General features: G+C 55.4%; 6 protein-coding genes across 6 annotated transcripts in view; 3 read left to right on the forward strand and 3 right to left on the reverse strand.

Annotated features, from left to right (window-relative positions):
• CHGG_01338 (uncharacterized protein) overlaps positions 1-2,143 on the reverse strand; it is a gene marked incomplete at both ends in the record, with an annotated part of 2,906 nt that extends 763 nt beyond the window's left edge. The window contains 2 exons of the mRNA XM_001220558.1: positions 123-1,974; positions 2,094-2,143. Of these exons, the coding sequence (XP_001220559.1) occupies positions 123-1,974; positions 2,094-2,143 (1,902 nt within the window). The remainder of the gene's footprint in view (positions 1-122; positions 1,975-2,093) is intronic.
• Positions 2,144-4,125: 1,982 nt separating this feature from the next.
• On the reverse strand, positions 4,126-5,726 carry CHGG_01339 (uncharacterized protein; the record flags this gene model as incomplete). Its single annotated transcript, XM_001220559.1, has 6 exons — positions 4,126-4,539; positions 4,613-4,723; positions 4,840-5,156; positions 5,220-5,350; positions 5,413-5,534; positions 5,610-5,726. The coding sequence occupies 6 exons, from the start codon at positions 5,724-5,726 to the stop codon at positions 4,126-4,128; spliced, it is 1,212 nt and encodes a 403-aa protein (XP_001220560.1).
• A 2,321-nt stretch (positions 5,727-8,047) lies between these two features.
• On the forward strand, positions 8,048-10,017 carry CHGG_01340 (uncharacterized protein; the record flags this gene model as incomplete). The annotated part of the gene is made up of 2 exons (XM_001220560.1): positions 8,048-9,140; positions 9,203-10,017. 2 exons carry the CDS (start codon positions 8,048-8,050, stop codon positions 10,015-10,017), a joined length of 1,908 nt encoding a protein of 635 aa, XP_001220561.1.
• An 841-nt stretch (positions 10,018-10,858) lies between these two features.
• Positions 10,859-12,335, forward strand: CHGG_01341 (uncharacterized protein; the record flags this gene model as incomplete). The annotated part of the gene is made up of 3 exons (XM_001220561.1): positions 10,859-11,052; positions 11,119-11,802; positions 11,870-12,335. 3 exons carry the CDS (start codon positions 10,859-10,861, stop codon positions 12,333-12,335), a joined length of 1,344 nt encoding a protein of 447 aa, XP_001220562.1.
• A 1,030-nt stretch (positions 12,336-13,365) lies between these two features.
• CHGG_01342 (uncharacterized protein) lies at positions 13,366-15,065 on the reverse strand (the record flags this gene model as incomplete). Its single annotated transcript, XM_001220562.1, has 3 exons — positions 13,366-13,687; positions 13,766-14,476; positions 14,548-15,065. 3 exons carry the CDS (start codon positions 15,063-15,065, stop codon positions 13,366-13,368), a joined length of 1,551 nt encoding a protein of 516 aa, XP_001220563.1.
• A 699-nt stretch (positions 15,066-15,764) lies between these two features.
• Positions 15,765-16,460, forward strand: CHGG_01343 (uncharacterized protein; the record flags this gene model as incomplete). Its single annotated transcript, XM_001220563.1, has 1 exon — positions 15,765-16,460. The coding sequence occupies one exon, from the start codon at positions 15,765-15,767 to the stop codon at positions 16,458-16,460; it is 696 nt and encodes a 231-aa protein (XP_001220564.1).
• Between the last annotated feature and the right edge of the window lie 8 nt (positions 16,461-16,468).

The raw sequence follows: 16,468 nt of genomic DNA on the forward strand, positions 1-16,468 counted from the left end.
TTCGTGGTGGTAGAGGTGAGGTTCGCGCCGGCGTGCAGCGCGAGCACGGTGCAGGCGGTCGAGAGGTGGTTTATGATGTGCCCGAGGCGGTGCGTGGAGAGGCCCTTCTTGCTGGGGCGTACCCGTTCGGCGGCGGGGGCGGCGGCCGCGCCGGGTTGGTCCATGTTCAGGGAGTACTGTAGGGTGCTGATGGAAAGGCTGACAACGGCCCGCGTGGACTTGAGGCAGATCTCGCGGGATCGTTGGTGGCGGGGCTCGTGGAGGCCTTGCTGCAGAAGGAAAGGGCCCGGTGTAGGCGGGCGCGGCGGGCGAGTAGGCCGAGCTGGAGGATCACGCGCTGCAGCTCGAGCGTGTCGAGCTTTCTCGGGTGGGAGCGGGCGCTGGCTTTGGAAGAAGGGCGGCAGGTCCATGAAGGCTTGCTCGAACAGGTGGTCGAGCTGGCGGACCTTGTCGTAGTCGGTGATGTCGACGTCGGGACCTCCTGGGTGGCTGGTGTCTAGCACTTCTCGGACGACCTCCCCGATGCGGATCCTCTGGATGAAGTACGACATCTGGGTGGACATGTTGACAGGAGCGTTGATGTCGAACATCCCCATGTCATTGTCGTTCATGTTCCTCGGATACTTCACGGCCATGTGCTTTGGCTGAACAGAATATATACCTTCAAGTGGGCCTCCCATGAAACCAAGGAGCCTAGGTTGTTCAATCAGTGATCCCATACAAGGTCGAGCCAGGGGCTTGTTACCTACCAATCTGTTGCAGCGATATACCACCAAATCCTCCGCTTGACTTCCGCGCGTCACGCCGTCTTGGTTGGGGTCTGCCCTTGGGCTGTCGACGACATGAATTAACAACTCGCGGGCGGCGGTGAGCGAAGATTGGTGCAGTAATCTGAAGTGATAGGAACATCCCTCGATGTTCTGAACCGTGAAGGAGAGCAGGGTCCAAGCCTGCACCTCCTCCAACGTGCAGCCGCCTGGCTCCTTAGGCGTGTTGGCCAAGATGTGGGCCGCCCACTCCCGCCAAGTATGAGACGCCTCGGAGGCTTCTTTGGAAGACGCGAAGCAAGCGTGACGCTCAGTGTCGGGCTGCCAGAAATAGGCACTGATGGCACTCATCCCTAGTATGAGGGCCGCAACCTGTGGTGTGACTGCTCCGCAGGCCATCCCATTGTAAAACTTCCTTATAAGTTCCCGGCTTGCCGGTCCATGAATAATAGGGATAAGGGGATAAACATGATCGAGATAGTCTTGTAACAATGCTATAGTCTGTTCTTCGGGTACCATCCAAACGAAACCTGGCTCCGTAAGCGGCCCGGAAAAGGACATCGGGCTATTATTGGGCGGCGGGGGCAAGATGCCAAACTTGAGACTACCCAAACGGCCAAGGGGGACTATCGCTATTGCCCGGGCCGGTTGGTTGCCATGATCAGTCTCTATCGCGGAAGGCGGCGGCGTGTTGGCGACGCTAAGTTGCGAGCTCTGCTCCTGGTAAGCTTGCCTCTCCTTGTGGCTGTCAAAGACGGCTACCTCAAGGGCGCGAAGCCTCCGAAGGATGCTCTCACTTGATGATGGGTCCGGGCTTAGACATATTAGCTCATATACGTAAATACCATACATACCTGTGCCATCAATATGCACGGCACTCGGACAACATTGACAATTTGAGTCCACCAACCTCTGATCTATTGCCAATCTTTTGGCACTTGGATGCCCATGGCAGGGCAAGCCTCGTGTCACACAACTCGAGCATGGCTGTCCGCGATCACACTTGAGCTTCCGCTTCCGACACGAGTCGCACGAAGTCTGTGGTTGCCGGCGTCCATACGGTGCCTGCCGTGACACTGGCGACATGGATTCCTCGGCCGGATCAACTGCTCTCCGTTTCATCGTGGATGATTCCATGCTCCTAGGCGGAGTGGGCTCGACTGTGAAACCGCGGAGGATCCGTGGAGGCTGGGGGGATGTTCGATGTCTGTTTTAATGCAACGCGTTGGTCAAGCACAACGCGTTATGTGGCGCCGTTGGCATGGATCATCCGCGGATCATCCGGCCAATCAGTTTGGTTCTCATCCCTGACTCAATCTCGCTCACGTCTCGGGCTTGGACTGACTGTTGGACAGTCTCGTGGTGGTTTGGATCATGGTTGTTGCTTTTCCTAGGACGCAGATCGTCGCCTCCACGTCACTCAAAGTGAGGCACCCTCTCGCCATTCACAGCACACGAAGGATGAACCGCAGATGCCATCCCATCCAACGAAGGGCTAAAAGATACGGCAATCACAACATCACACTCGTCAGCTCTAAACGAACAATCTGATGTCCAAATATTATTTCCAATCCTCAGAACAGCAAGTAGTAAGACAAGGCCAGTCGGAAATTATTTCCAAGAGTTCTCCTCCTTGAACTGTAGCGTTTTCCTATTTGAACTGTAATGGTCCGTGCGCCAGCCAAAACGGGAAGGCGGTGAGCTGCATGATTCGCCGCCCTACTTTGGGACACAAATCATGGAACTTCGCTCCAACAGCCACCAGTTTCATCCAGCAGAGCGCACGAATACCAAGAATTCTTGATTCAAGGAAAATACCCAAAACTCTCAATTCTGCTGCGAGAAAAGGAAAATAAAGACCGTTGCTTCCAGGCCGAGGTCATTCTGACCCTCGGACTGCCACGTGAATGCAGTCCTCTACGCTGTCTTGCGTGACTTCCTGTTGCTGCACCTCCTGCCGTGAAATTGGGGCTGTTGCCGGGACGGCCTTCACTGCCGAGCTTTTGGATTTGTTATTCCGGCCTCTCTTCGACGCCGGAGGTCCTTCTACCTCGGCTAGGTCCTCCGATTCCCATTCGGAGGTTCAAGGCTTTAGCAACGCCTCGCCAGTGGCACCCTGTCTTGGAAATCGTGGTCTTGCGGACGGTTGCGATAGAAGGTCTGGCTTGTCCCCGGTCGCAGTAGAGATCAAAACGCGTGGCTTGTCCGTTGATGTAGTTCGAAGCTCGCCTCTTCACAAATCCCAGACCGTAGGACTTCCCCTAAAAGTTCAGATCAAGCAAGAGCTCGTTGTAGGAGGCGTAAGCCGGGCCAGTAAAGAGACGGTGGCCTGGCGGATACTTGGTGGTGCGGGTGCACCATAAGGAGACCCTGTCAAGACAGCCTCTGGTTGGAGTGAAGCCGGTAACTCTTCCATGTCCTGCAGACTACGCAATGACATATATTTGATAAGAAAACCTGAAATCAAAGAATCAGCACATGAATAATCCATTCTAAATGCTTAAATGAGGGTATTCTTACTGCGCCGTTGTGGGCCTTAGCATGCTAACTACATCCGGATCGTTCAAGCCCCCCTACCCCTTGTGGCAGGCATCAAGCGGCAGAATTAATTAGCCGACGTTTTGCAGTGTGGCGCACGGACCATTACAGTTCAAATAGGAAAACGCTACAGTTCAAGGAGGAGAACTCATTTCCAAACGTTTTTCTGTTCCAATATTACCCACCTATTGTCCAGATCCCATGTTGTCCCTCGAAGAACAAGACACATTGTTTGGTATTGACCAACTCCCAACTCTCCCCAGATCCCAGTGATACAAAACCAGCTAGTATTTTTTACAGGAGTAGGAAAATGCAACAGGCGAGGTACTTTTGAAGACACGACGATACAGAAATGAGAACAAGGCAAAGAACATCCATTCCCCATTGCAAAGACCCCAAATACCCCATGTACACAGTACACTCCCAGATTAACCACCGCACCACCATCCCCCCAACTCAAATCTTAACAAACCGCACGTTCTGCTTCGGCATAACAGTGAACCGATCATCCCTCAACTCAACATTTATAGTACCCCACGACTTTAACGGCCGCTCCCCGTCCAACTCGACGCGATACCGAGCTAACACCTCGACAAGAAACTGCTTCATAATACGTGAGGCAAAGTTCTTTCCAATGCACTGACGGCCGCCCAGCCCAAACCGCAACATGCTCCAACGGTAACGTGGTCGGCGACATGGCCTTGAAGCGCTGCGGCCAGAACGTCTGGCCAGTTGACCTCGGGCTCAACTCGGCGGAGGCGCGCTTGGAGTTGTCCGAGGTTCACACAAGTGGGCTTCTCCGTGTTGAAGGCGCGCCCAGTCAATGATGCAGGCAGGGTGCCAGGCCTTGAATGCGGTAGCCCGCCAATGTCGAGGGTCGGCGGCCGACGTACTCGGGCAGCGTGAACCACACCCGCGGGGCACAGGCGGCCGGAACTCGAGGCAGGTGTATTCGGAGGAGGGTGTCGGTCTTGCGGATGTATTCTTCGATGGGGCTCGAGTCGATGCCAGGGGCGGCTATGGGGGTGGCGAGGCTTCGGGTGATTTCCGAGCGGAGTTCGCTCTGGACGGGCTGGTTGATGCCGAGGTTGATGAGGAGGAAGGCGAGGATGGCCGAGGTTACGTCCAAGTTGGTGAAGAGGATCTCGTCGATGGTTTGGAGCCAGTTGGCTTCGGTAATGGTACCGGCGAGGACATCCTTGTACATCTCCCGGATGGGGCACGGGAGTTGTTTCTGTGCCGGTGTTAGATCAATTATGGTTCACTCCTTCGATTTGCAAGATGTTGTGATGCAGAACAGCACTCACCTCCTCAGATTCACGCATCATGAAGAAGTTGAATTTCTTCCAATCGGCTTCAAACGTATCCATATCCTTTTTGGAAGCAGTGGGCAAAGCGTTGTACAGCCCGCTTCGCTCCTTGCGTCCGAACCAGGTTGTCAAGAGCACCCTTTCATGGACGGAGTTGAGGGCAAGAAGATCCGCAAAGATCTGTTTCGAACAGTGTCAGTCAATCCCATTAACAAACAAGATACGAATCCATCATGCGTACCTTGTCCGTCAAGGGCCGGCCCGTAACACGCCAAGGCAATCAGCTTGAAAGGGAGGACGGTACAGATGGTTGTCGCCTCGGCAACAAAGTCAGACTCGCGGCCCGCCGACAAGTCGTCCATCCATTTCTTGAACTCGGCGGCATAGATCTCAGAGAAGCCCTGAGCAGACTTGTAGCTGAAGTAGGGATCAAACACTTTGCGAATGTTCTTCCAGACGGCGCCGTTCTGAACACCAGCGCAAACGCCCATGACCCGACCAAAGTAGTGACCCATGCTGGCATTTTCGGGCTTAAAGTGCTCTGCAAGATGGTCAGTTTAGAACTGGGCGTCTTTCCTGGAAGCTTGGCTTGAGGGCCGCCCACCTTGTGACCGTTTGCTGTAGAACTCCCTCACATGCTCTGCTTGGGTCAAGACGACCTCCGGGCTCGTCCCATTCCAGATCATATAAGGCCTACGTTCGGCCGTCTTGGCTCCCTGCAAAGACAGCTCGTAACTGCACGAGATGGTCAACCTTCGGCGCCCTAGTCGCAAGCAGGCTCGAAATACACAACTCACCCGTGGCTGAAACGGGAGAACCGTGTCTCCCCCTTCAGCTCGGGAATTGGTCTCCCTTCATTGTCCTGGAAATACCCTTGGCGCCTTAACCAGAACTTTCTTAGTGTGCGCTTGATTGTGGTCTGTTCAAAAAGTTGTCAGTCACTTGGGTAGTTACTTCTCAACGATGACAGAAAGAATGTAACGGGTGGTCTTACCCAGTTGGAAACCACCAAGAGGGATGTGAATAGTCCAAGGACGACAAAATACTGCGCCGGTAAATCTTGAACAAAGGGTATGAACCCAGAAGGGTAATAATCCTGGACCACTGGCATGGTTGAATGTCAAGACCTTCGGGGGGGCTGTGTATCTCGATGCGGATATCGAGGAAGTGGTGGGGTGACAAAAGTGTTCTGGATTTAGAGGTGACGTCCAGATATAAAAGGATCTGCTGCTGCATGTGAGTAACCAAGTGCAGAGCACCCGTGACGGAAAGCTGGATGGAATGCTGATTGTTCACAATTCCGATTGAGTCCAGGTCAGGTAGGTCACTAGGTAATGCTTGAAAATGGATGCGTTGTACGTCTAGCCCATGCTTGGTTATTTTTTGGCTGGCTGAATCTTGGACATCTCCCACCCCCAAAATTCAGGGGTTTCATCCATCACCGGTTCCCTCAAAAAAAATAAAAAAAAAAAAAAAATCAAACGCCCTGATCAACAGTCTTTTTTTCCTTTCTGTAGCAACTCAACAAACAGGACGAGCCATCTCCTGACCCCAACTTTTTCCATCACACTTGCATGGACAGGCTACTGCACAACCCCGCCCACCCCCAACAACAACAACAACAACTAGTAGCCTTGTGATTACTTACTACCTTGGGTCATTCGACCGCCTTTCCCTCGAGACCAGATCACAGATCAGAGGCCTCGCCAAAAAAATTCTGCACCTGCTATGGCTATCTTTCGTGTCGTGATACTGCTAGCGAACCAATTTGACACATCATTACGAAGTTACGTATGATGTTGAGCTCTTGGCTTGTGCTAGCCCCATGATCGCCCACCAAGATCGGCAGACCCGTCTTTCAGCTTCTGCATGGCTAGGATGGGTTTTTGTCAGCCCAGATGGGAATCAGAGCATTTCCAAAAGAGACATCGTTTTACTAATCCAGCTTTGGTCATTGGGTAACCAAAGTGCCAAGTAGCTGACCAGTGGACGTCTTCGAGAACAGTTCGCGTGGTTGGTCGAATAACCGAGTTTACTTGAACGACATGCCCTAATTAGGCAGGAGGGTCGTTAACAAGACAGGGTTGGTTTTAATCGGCCACCCCTAGCGGTCAGAACCCAAAGCCTCGGTGGGCGTACGAAGGATAACCACTTAGGTACACAGTACACCAGATGTGGCCTGCTGCTGCGGCCTTGATCCCAGACCTTCACATCCCCAGGCTTCCGTGAAATTACTGTGTTGTTTTGACGAACACGTAGCTATCAACATCGAGTAAAATCTATGCTCATCAAACCCCCCCATGCCCAGCTGAAGGTGCTGAGCTGGGAGATAGAGCTCTTGGCCAGCAGACGATCAACAAGGGTCCAAGACATCGTCCGAGGGAACCACGTTAACTAACTCTGTCACCACTTGAAGCCAGTCGGACTCGCCGCCGATATCATCTCACCCGAACCCAGACTGATGGCGTTTTCAGGGCCCTGGTCCTGTGGGCCTTCTCCAGAGTTTTCGCCATAGGGGTCCGCCACGGTGAGGTGGGTACATCGCATACGACATTGAGATTTCCGCCGGCGCATGAGAGACTGCAGTTGCGATCGCCTACGGCTAAGGGGTTCGTCGTCAATGACGCCCTAACCGCCAACGGAATGATCCGCCGGTGCGGCCCGTGTCCCAGCGGTTTTATTGCCCGAGCCCTGTACTGGTTCCACAGCACATGAGCCTAGCTCCAAGTCAGGTCGCCATATCACCGCCCTACCGACCAAGGCCATGTCTTGGATTCTTAAGTTCTGCCTCCACTGATTACTTTTTGATTAGATGGTTGGATACAAGCCTCCTTGCCCCCACATCGTATTACTGTAGAAACCTACCTCTGATCTGTCTGCCGCAGTCATCGCCGTCACCGGTCTAAGTGATGAGTTTTTGGCTTCCCGGCGACTGTCCCGGAGTTCCACAGTCATCTCACCGCATCCCAGAACCGAAGGCCAGGGGTAGGACGTATCCCCTCATCTGGTGATGTGACCTGGTAGGCAGCAACAGGAAGGCATGAATGGTGAACAGCAGCTTGGAAGTGCCCTTTCTAACCAGGTTGAGAAGGTAATGGTCGAGCATGTCCATGCTTAGGCAACCGACCGTCGAGGCTCCAGGCCGGTCGAGTTTCCACGTCGTCGATCTGGCCGCCGATTCAGCGTTGGGACGACTTTAGGGCTGGCTGAGGTCAGACAACCCATTTTCAGGTTTCTCGTTGAAAGAATTTGAGAAATCTGAGATATCTGCCCCAGTTAACGCTCCTGTACAGCTTGTTTGCTTCGAGTTCCCAGTGAGATGCCACCAATTCAGTTGTTTGCTTCGTGGTCTGAGAATTTGCCATCTTTGCCAGCAAACGCCAGTTCCCCCTTTTTCCACGCAAACATCGCCGGCTCATTTTGTGTTGCAACATGGCTCACTTCCTGTTCCCCGCGAGCGCCAGCGCCGACAAGGCGAAGCGGAAAGACGACTATCCTGCTCTGCTGGCCGACATCGTCCGCGGCGCCACTGACTCCATCGATGGCTTAATTCTCTTTCGCAGCCTTCTGACCGGCCACAGCAACGGCTCCGACACCCTTGGCTTCATGGGTTTCGACGCACATGTGGGCGAGACCGGCTGCCACCTCAGGGCAGGCATGGTCAACGACCTCTTCACAACATACAGCTGTCTCCTTCAAAGCAACCCCGAAGCATGGCAGGCGGTAGAGTTCTGGCTCGACGAAACAATCGCACGACTCGAGGCCGTCATCACTCAAGCCCGCACCGCCTGCGTCAGGCTTACCAAGGACAAGGTCAAGCCCAGTCTGCTGGGGTTCAACCAGAAACAAGAGACGCCTCGAAAGGTCCTCGTCCAACTTGGATGGTCCGAGCCGGAGCAGACCTTCGGTTTCGCGACCAGAGAAGAGAGGGCAGCCCCAGTCTTCGACCCATTAACTTCGACATCCTCGAGCACAACCCTCCAAGTCGACAGTACCACAGACCGAAGTCGGACAGATTGGCAAATCCTCAACTCTGTCATCCTCTCCCGCTTTGTCGTCTACGCCTATGTGCTTTCCAAGTACAAGGCGTTTAGCTTTTATAACGGCTCCCCAAACGGCAGCCTCCAGCCGCAGGCGGCTGACAGCTTCACCCGGGAGCTGATGGAGAACAGCTGGGACAGTGGAAGTGCGAATGTCAAGCGTTCTGGCATGAGGCGTCTAGAAAACGAGTTTCGCGACTTGCAAGTGTGGCTCTCGCAGCTGAGTTGTGCTTGGCTGCAGTCCCTGGCGAAGCGTTCCGATCTCGGGTACGACATGTCTAGGTCAGTAACAGTCCCCAAGTCTCCGACCCTCTGCCTCCGGCAGACTGCTCACACTGTAGACAGATTAATTTCCAGCACAACCCAAAAGTCAAAACTGGGGCTCACAGCTGCTGCTTGTTTCCCCAGTTATCTTCTCCAGCGCGAATTTCTCCTCCGCCAGTCCACCCCTATCATCCTCGTCGATAAGCATTTCTGCGCCAATGGTGTGTTTGCCTATCAATCCGCAGCTAGAAGACATCATGACTAATGAGCAACGCTGTGATAGGGTATCACATCAATGTGTTTGAGGCCACAGTCGCCCCCACCCCAAAAACGCGCCCGAGCGGGTTCCTCGGGCGAGCCAAGTCTCTCTTCAAGTGCCTGCTCCCAAACATCCGCAGCAAGATTAAGAAGAACAACCAACCGCCCCCCGCCAACAGCAACAGCCTCGAAAGCCCACTGGGCCTGGCGCTGCGGTGGCGCATCAAACAAACCTCTATCGACGCGCTCATGGCTGAAGGCGACCCCACAACACCGCACATGGTGGTAACGGGTAACAGCCTGCGCGGGCCGCATCGGCAGTACACCGACCTAGTGCGGGCGTCTCTGTCGGCGGAGCCGGGGAGTCGACCAGCCAACTCGTTCCCCCACAATACCAGCAGCAACAGCGAAAAGCCTGCTACCACATCTTCATCATCACCATGCCGCTGCGCGGAGAACGAGGCGCACGTTGACGAGTTCCTGCGTGCGGACCACGACCGCATCGCGTTATCCTTCTTTGCTGTGCACTGCGCGTACTCATTCCCGCTGACAGGCGAAGAGAAGGACGAGGTGGCTTTTGTGGACAAGGCCATGGACGCTTGGGTTGAGGAAAAGGAACAGGCGCACAGGGGTGTGGCGTCGCCGGCGGCGCTGTGGAAGGCAAGCCGCGACGAGGCGGATATCCTCGGCACCGGGACGGGCAGCATGCACCTCTTCCGCTGGCAACATGCCTTCGCTGAGAGCAAGGGTCGGTTGGGCTGGTTACTGGAGAGGTCATTGAACGCGGCCGAGTTGATGCCGCTAAAAGCGGTCATGCCAGGGGAAGATGGTGATTCTTAGTTGCTTATTGTCGTTAATACCCTGTTCTTTTCATTTATTTTTTGGTTACTGGTAAACTTAAAAGCGTTGAGGGTAAATGTTTATAATCAAAGCCTCAACTTGACTCGGTTAATAACCCCAAAGACCTCACCTCATGTCCGCGAAGTTGGCAAGCAAATGTGAGAAATCGTGGTTGCATTGCAAATGATACACTCGTTCAATTGTCGTCAAATCGCCGTTGTGATTAAGTTGAGACAGTCCTCAGCCATTCCCGAAGTGGCTGTCGGGTGGCGTTGTAACATGCCATGCGATTCTGTTGGTTGCACAGCGTCTGTAACAATCTGGGTTTGACCTTGCTGTTAACGTCGGGTCCCAATTCGAATCAGGCAATTGCTCGACGAACACCAATGTCTGCGATCCACGGGCCTTGACGGACCTTTGACGGAAGATCCGCGGATGCCCTGGCTCATGGAATGCTCCGCGGAGTATCCCCCCGGCGCATACCCCGGAACAGATCTGCTCAACCATCTGAACGATCGTCGACACTGGTGGGAAAATCGTCGAAACTGATGGGAAGAAAAAAGTCAGAGGGCGTTGTGGGTGGGTGGGGGGGTGAGGAGAGAAAGAAACAAGATTATTAGAAAAGCACGGCAATGGTCCCTTCCTCGGTACTCGAAATGTTGTTCGCAAGTCGAGTTGTGCAGGACTGCGGTTTAACTTTGATGCATAAAAGCAGTATACGCACCTGCTGGGCAACCACCCTCACCTTCCACTACCTTCCACTCCAGACCGTTCTCAAATTCTTGAAGTAGAAGGCGAAAACCAAATTCATCCATTTATTTATCACAATCACACAATCACCATGTCAACAGAAAAGCCCCGGTCGTCGACCTCGATGTCGCCTGACGATGCCGTCCTTGCACCAGCGGCCCCAGCCGAAGCCGTGGACACGCGACAGCCGGCGCCGTTCGTTCCTCCCGATGGTGGTACCCGCGCGTGGATGACTGTGGCCGGCGGTTGGCTCTGCCAGTTTTGCTCCTTTGGCTTCATCAATGCGTAAGACCAGCCTTAGCTAACTCTTGACTAACACCGGCATCAGCTAAGTTCTAACCTTTGTCACAGTCTCGGTTCATTCCAATTTGTCTACGAAAAGGAGATCCTGCCTAATGAGTCATCATCCAACATCACCTGGATTTTGACCATGCAGTTGTTCTTGATGTTCTTCCTCTCCCAGCCAGTTGGGATGGGCGTTGACATGTTTGGTGTGCGGGCCATCCTCATCCCCGCCGCCATCTTCTCCGTGGGTGGTCTTATCGCCCTCTCCTTTGCCACCGAATACTGGCAGATCTTTCTGGCTCAGTCCTTGTGCTTCGGTCTGGGTGCAGCGGGGACTTTTATCCCGGGTCTGGTCGCCGCCGGCCAGTACTTCAAGAAGAAAAGGGCTCTCGTCATGGGTATTGTTGCGAGCGGCAGTTCGTGCGGTGGTGTCGTCTTCCCCATCATGCTTGCCCGCCTCTTCGATCAGATCGGCTTCCGTCAGACCTTGCGGTACACAGCCCTCATGATTGGAATCATGCTTGCCATCGCCAACCTTCTCGTCACCAGCCCCCTCCAGCCCAAGGGCCTAGCAGGGCGTAAATCCCTAATCAGCTTCGCAACTTTCAAGAAGCCAGCCTACCTTCTCTTTGTCTCTGGCAGCTTCCTCTTCTTCTGGGGTCTCTTTGGCCCGTTCGACTACCTGCCGATCTTTGCGTCCATGAACCCGAAGACCGAGCATATTGCGCTTTACACCGTCGCGATTCTCAAGTAAGCTTTCCTGAGTCCCCGCCGTGGAGCCCAACTCGTGGTAATCTTGCTAACTCCCACCTCCCAGCGCCGCCTCGATCCCCGGCCGCATCCTGCCCAACATGTACTCGGACAAGGTTGGGTCCTCTCTGCGGGTCATCGCGCTGTGCGCGTTCCTCTCGGCTGTCATGGTGCTGGCCATCTGGCTGCCCATCAACTACCACAACTCGCTCGGCGGGCTCGTTGTTTTCGTAGTCCTGTTCGGCTTCGTGTCGGGCGCCTTCGTGTCGCTCATGTCGCCCGCACTGATCGAGGTTGCCGGCGGCCACACGCACGACCTGGGCGTCATGCTCGGAACATTCTTTGCCATTGTCGCCGTCGCCAGTCTGACGGGCCTGCCTGCCCAGGGAGCCATTGCCGACGGTGGTGACAATCTCGTGGGGCTGATCATCTTCTGCGGCGCCGTCATGCTGGCCGGGACGGCCCTGGTTGCCTGCGCTGCCTTTGTATGTGACAGGGAGAAGAAGAGGAAGGCTGCCGAGGCGGAGCAGTAATGCGTGGGGGAGTGTGATCTGGATTGGTGGCGTCCAAAATGGGATAAGGGCTTATATCTGGATAGACTCGACAATATTGAAGTCATGTACCTAATTGTTAACACATAACACAACCCCGTTGCATCAACGGTACAACGAATTGATACCCTCCATTCTACCACTTGGAAGTGTCTGCTACCTCGTCAATGACCGAAACTCTCGATGTGGTCGTTAGTGAAGATGTTGGCCAGTTGGCAAAACTAGGGTATCGATTCCCCTTGGTATCTAGCATAAATAAAAATGTAGTCGGCGGGCTGATTCGACAGAATCAGATCCCTAAGCCCAATCCAAAACCTTCCACCTGTCCAACGGAAGAGAAACACCGCAGACCCAGCCCAGCCAGGGCAACAGCTCAACCCCCTCTCCCTCCTCCTTTCCCCCTTTCTCTCATCATAATAATAATACCAACCAAAATCACCAAGAATAAGCATCCACCTCCAACTCCAACACCACCCCCTTCTCCCTCCTCCCCACCTCCGCCACCACCCCCCTCACCTCATCACACAATCCCCCAGGCCCACACACCACCACCCCAATCCGCTTCCACCCCACCCTCACCTCCTCCTCCACCAACCCCCGCACTTCAAACCTTCTCCCCACCCTCACCTCCCTCTCCCCCGCCGGCACCGCCAACCCCTCCAGCGCCGGCCCCAGCGCCTCGGCCAGCGCCGCCGCGCTCGAACGCACGCTCCAGCAGAGCCGCGCGTTGGGGTGGTATCGCGCCCAGGGCAGGATGCCCGTGATGCCGATCCCGCCCGCGATGAGCAGGATGCGGTCGCAGCGTTGGATCGCGGTGGTCGGGTTGTTGGGGTAGGGCTCGTCGAGGAGGGCGGGGAGGGAGAGTGTGGTTTTTGAGAAGGAGTGTGGGGTGAAGGCCCGTGGGAATTTGCGGAATTATGAAGGTTAATTCCGGGTGGGGGGTGTTGTTGGTAGCATAGCGAGTGAGGGTGGTGAGGCTGCTGATGGTGGGGATTGGTTTGGGGGAGGACTTTTAGGGGTCGTCGTCTGAGGAGGCGGTGGTTGCGTTGCCTTCGTGGGTGGTAGTGGCGAGGGCTGTTGTTGGTCTTGGGGAGAGGATGGAGGATGGGAGGAGCGAGAACGGGTGGTTCTCCCAGGGTCGGAGCGGGTTAAGCGTGGGGAAGTACACGTAGGCGTGCTGACCGGGTGTGGTGCCCCAGCGGACACCCTCGATGTCGACGCGGACGAAATCGTTGCCAATCTCGGTTACCCTGGCGCGGCGGATGCCGGCCTTGAGCACGCGGAAGACGCGGATTAGGCGGTCAAAGAACCAGACTGCGCATGCCGTGTAGATCCTGCCGGTCGTTTTGTGAGTATGGACTGGACCCATTCAGGGGTAGTCAAGGAGAAATGAGGGAGGAAAAGGAACATACCACATCTCATAACCAAACATCCGCATGAACCGTAGCTCGACGTGATACCAACACCCAGCAACCACAAACACGGCCAGCAGGATATGCAGAATCAAGAAGATCTCATACGACCAGCGTCGCACGGGCAACCCGCTCACCACCACCATGACACTGACCGCAACCGTGGCCACGGCACCCCAAATCCAATACAACTGCGACTCCTCTGCCGGATACGCGCCGGTATCCTTGTACAGCACCAGCGCCACAATCGAATGCAGCAGCACCTGCAGCGCAAAGAGCCTCGCCACCCAGCGGTGCAGCAGCACAAACGTCGAATGCGACCAATCACTCAACCACAACAGCACGTTATTCCTACCCGCAAACAGCAGCACCAACGGAAACAGTGCGAACGCCAAGTTTCCCGTGCGGTACATGATCCACGCCAGGATCTCTTGGTACTGGTTGGCGTACCAGGCGCTGGGCTGCATGGAGCGGTACGAGACGGCCGAGAGCACGATGTTGAGCACGACGAGCACTGCCACGTACAGTGCCTGGCCAAGTGTGGGAGCGTTGCCGAGAAGGTAGGGAAGCGGCTGCACTTGCCGCCCGCCCCAGGTTGCTGGGTAGACGAGATAGGGGCTGAGGCGGTCCAGCAGGCTGGACATGTAGGGGATGTGGCGCAGCGCGGTGAAGAAGATGGGGATGCCGAAGCCGACGACGAGGATTATGATGCTGGTTGTGGGGGGTTGGTGTTAGTGGTAATGGGGAGGTTGGAAAAGGGGTGAAATGGGATGATTGCCTACCCGTATCGTGCGTGCATCGTTTCTTCGTACTCCATGGTAGTCATGGTGTTGTACTGCGTCTTCCAGGGCGTCTCCGGCGCCAGGGCGGTGGACTCGAGCATGTCTTCCGGGTCCGCCACCTCCTTCGGAGGTTCAGTGATGTTAGCGACGATGGTGCCATAGTCGTATTTCGGGGCCACGGTCGGATCTTGCGTGGCTTGCTCGGCCCAGAACTTCTCCAGTTCCCAGGTCTGCACGCCATCGTCGGTGCAATGAGTGTGCATACACCACGCTAGGGTTGACAAGTAGGGCTTGTTATCGGATCGGCACTCTGGCGATGTCATGCCCATGCTGCCGTGAGAGTGCCCGCCTCCCCCGCCATCGTGGTTGGAGCAATCCAGCATGTACGGGTCGAGAGCTCTGAGACATGCATACGCGCATACTGGGTAAAACATTCTTTGGCCGCCGGCGCCGATCAGCGCGACGGCGGTCCATGGCAGGACGCCTAATACTAGCCCGAGAAGCAGATGAGTTCTCATGGCGAATGTCGTCTTCGAAATGGCACGTTGTTTCGGTGTCGACGCAAACGTCTCCGAGTGCGAAACAAACGCGAAGAGGACATATTCGGGGATAAGTCACCTCAACGGCTCTTGTATGGCATTGGTCACGGAGCTCGTCTGAGACCATTGCCAATTTCAGCCACATGTGAGTGGGAATGAGCAAGTTAGGTGCCATCAACGCACCCAATGCGGTAGGGGGGCGTCCAGGATCCGTGCCGCAACCCGCATATAGACAGCTCGGTTGAATCCCCGGTGAGCACGTTTCCAGAATAACCTGGGGGCCGGGATGGTGGCTTAATATTAAAATACCATTGCCACGCGCGGCATTTCTCTCTTTTCCATTCGCCAATCGCCATGACCTTGTTAGGAATCGGAGGATGCTACGCGGCAGACTTGTGTGTGACGGTTCTGATGGCAGTGGGGGCTCACTCGTCTTGAAGCATGCTACTGCATACTGCATGCATGATGCCGGAGGGGTTGTTGATCCGGTTGCCCAGCATCAGTCGCCCGGACGTCGCCCAAATGGACGTCTGCAGGCAAGCCCAATGAGGGGTTGGGAGGTCAAAGGGGGCCTGACGATAATCGGTCTTTCCTCATCTTCACAGGAGGAAAACGTACCCGGCAGCTCAATCCCTGCACGATACATTCTCAACTTACAGACTCTCCCCATTGCCCACCATGTCCAACCCGGAGAGAGCCAAGCAAGAGTATGACAGCATCGCCGCCGACTACAACAACGGGTACGCAGTCACCCGCCCCGGTGTCCTCGAGAGCCAGCTCATCGGCCTCGGTCTCGGCGACCTCACGGGGCTCACCGTGCTCGACCTAGGCGGCGGCAGCGGCGTCCACGCGCGCGAGGCCATCGACCTCGGGGCCGTTGCCGTCGATATCGTCGACATCTCGCCCGGCATGATGAAGGTGGCCGAGGACATCGAAAAGTCGCTCGGGCGCGATGTCATGCGCTTCTTCGAAGCGGATGCGGCCAAGCCGCTGTCGCACCTACCGCTGCGCGCCGAGGGCTATGACGTAGTCATGGCCAACTGGATCTTCGACTTCGCTGAGACCCCCGAAGTGCTGGCGGCCATGTTTGAAAACGTGGCTGGGAACCTGAAGAGCGGCGGCCGGTTTGTCGGGGTCCGTACGGCGAACCCGTATAGCGAAGTCCTCAGGACGGGCAAATACTACGTGACCTATAAAGAGTTTACGCCCTTTCCTGGAGGTGTCAAGTACACTGTGGTGTGTCACTGCGACCCGCCCATCGAGTTCGACGGGGCAACCCTTGACATTCTCCGTGCGAGTCCGCCCGAGGCGTACCAGAAAGCTGGATTGACCGATGTCGAGTTGGTGCCGTACGAGGCGACGGAGTCTGTTTAGAAGGATCC

This window comes from Chaetomium globosum, genomic scaffold, assembly GCF_000143365.1.
Source record: "Chaetomium globosum CBS 148.51 scaffold_1 genomic scaffold, whole genome shotgun sequence".
NCBI lineage: Eukaryota > Fungi > Ascomycota > Sordariomycetes > Sordariales > Chaetomiaceae > Chaetomium > Chaetomium globosum.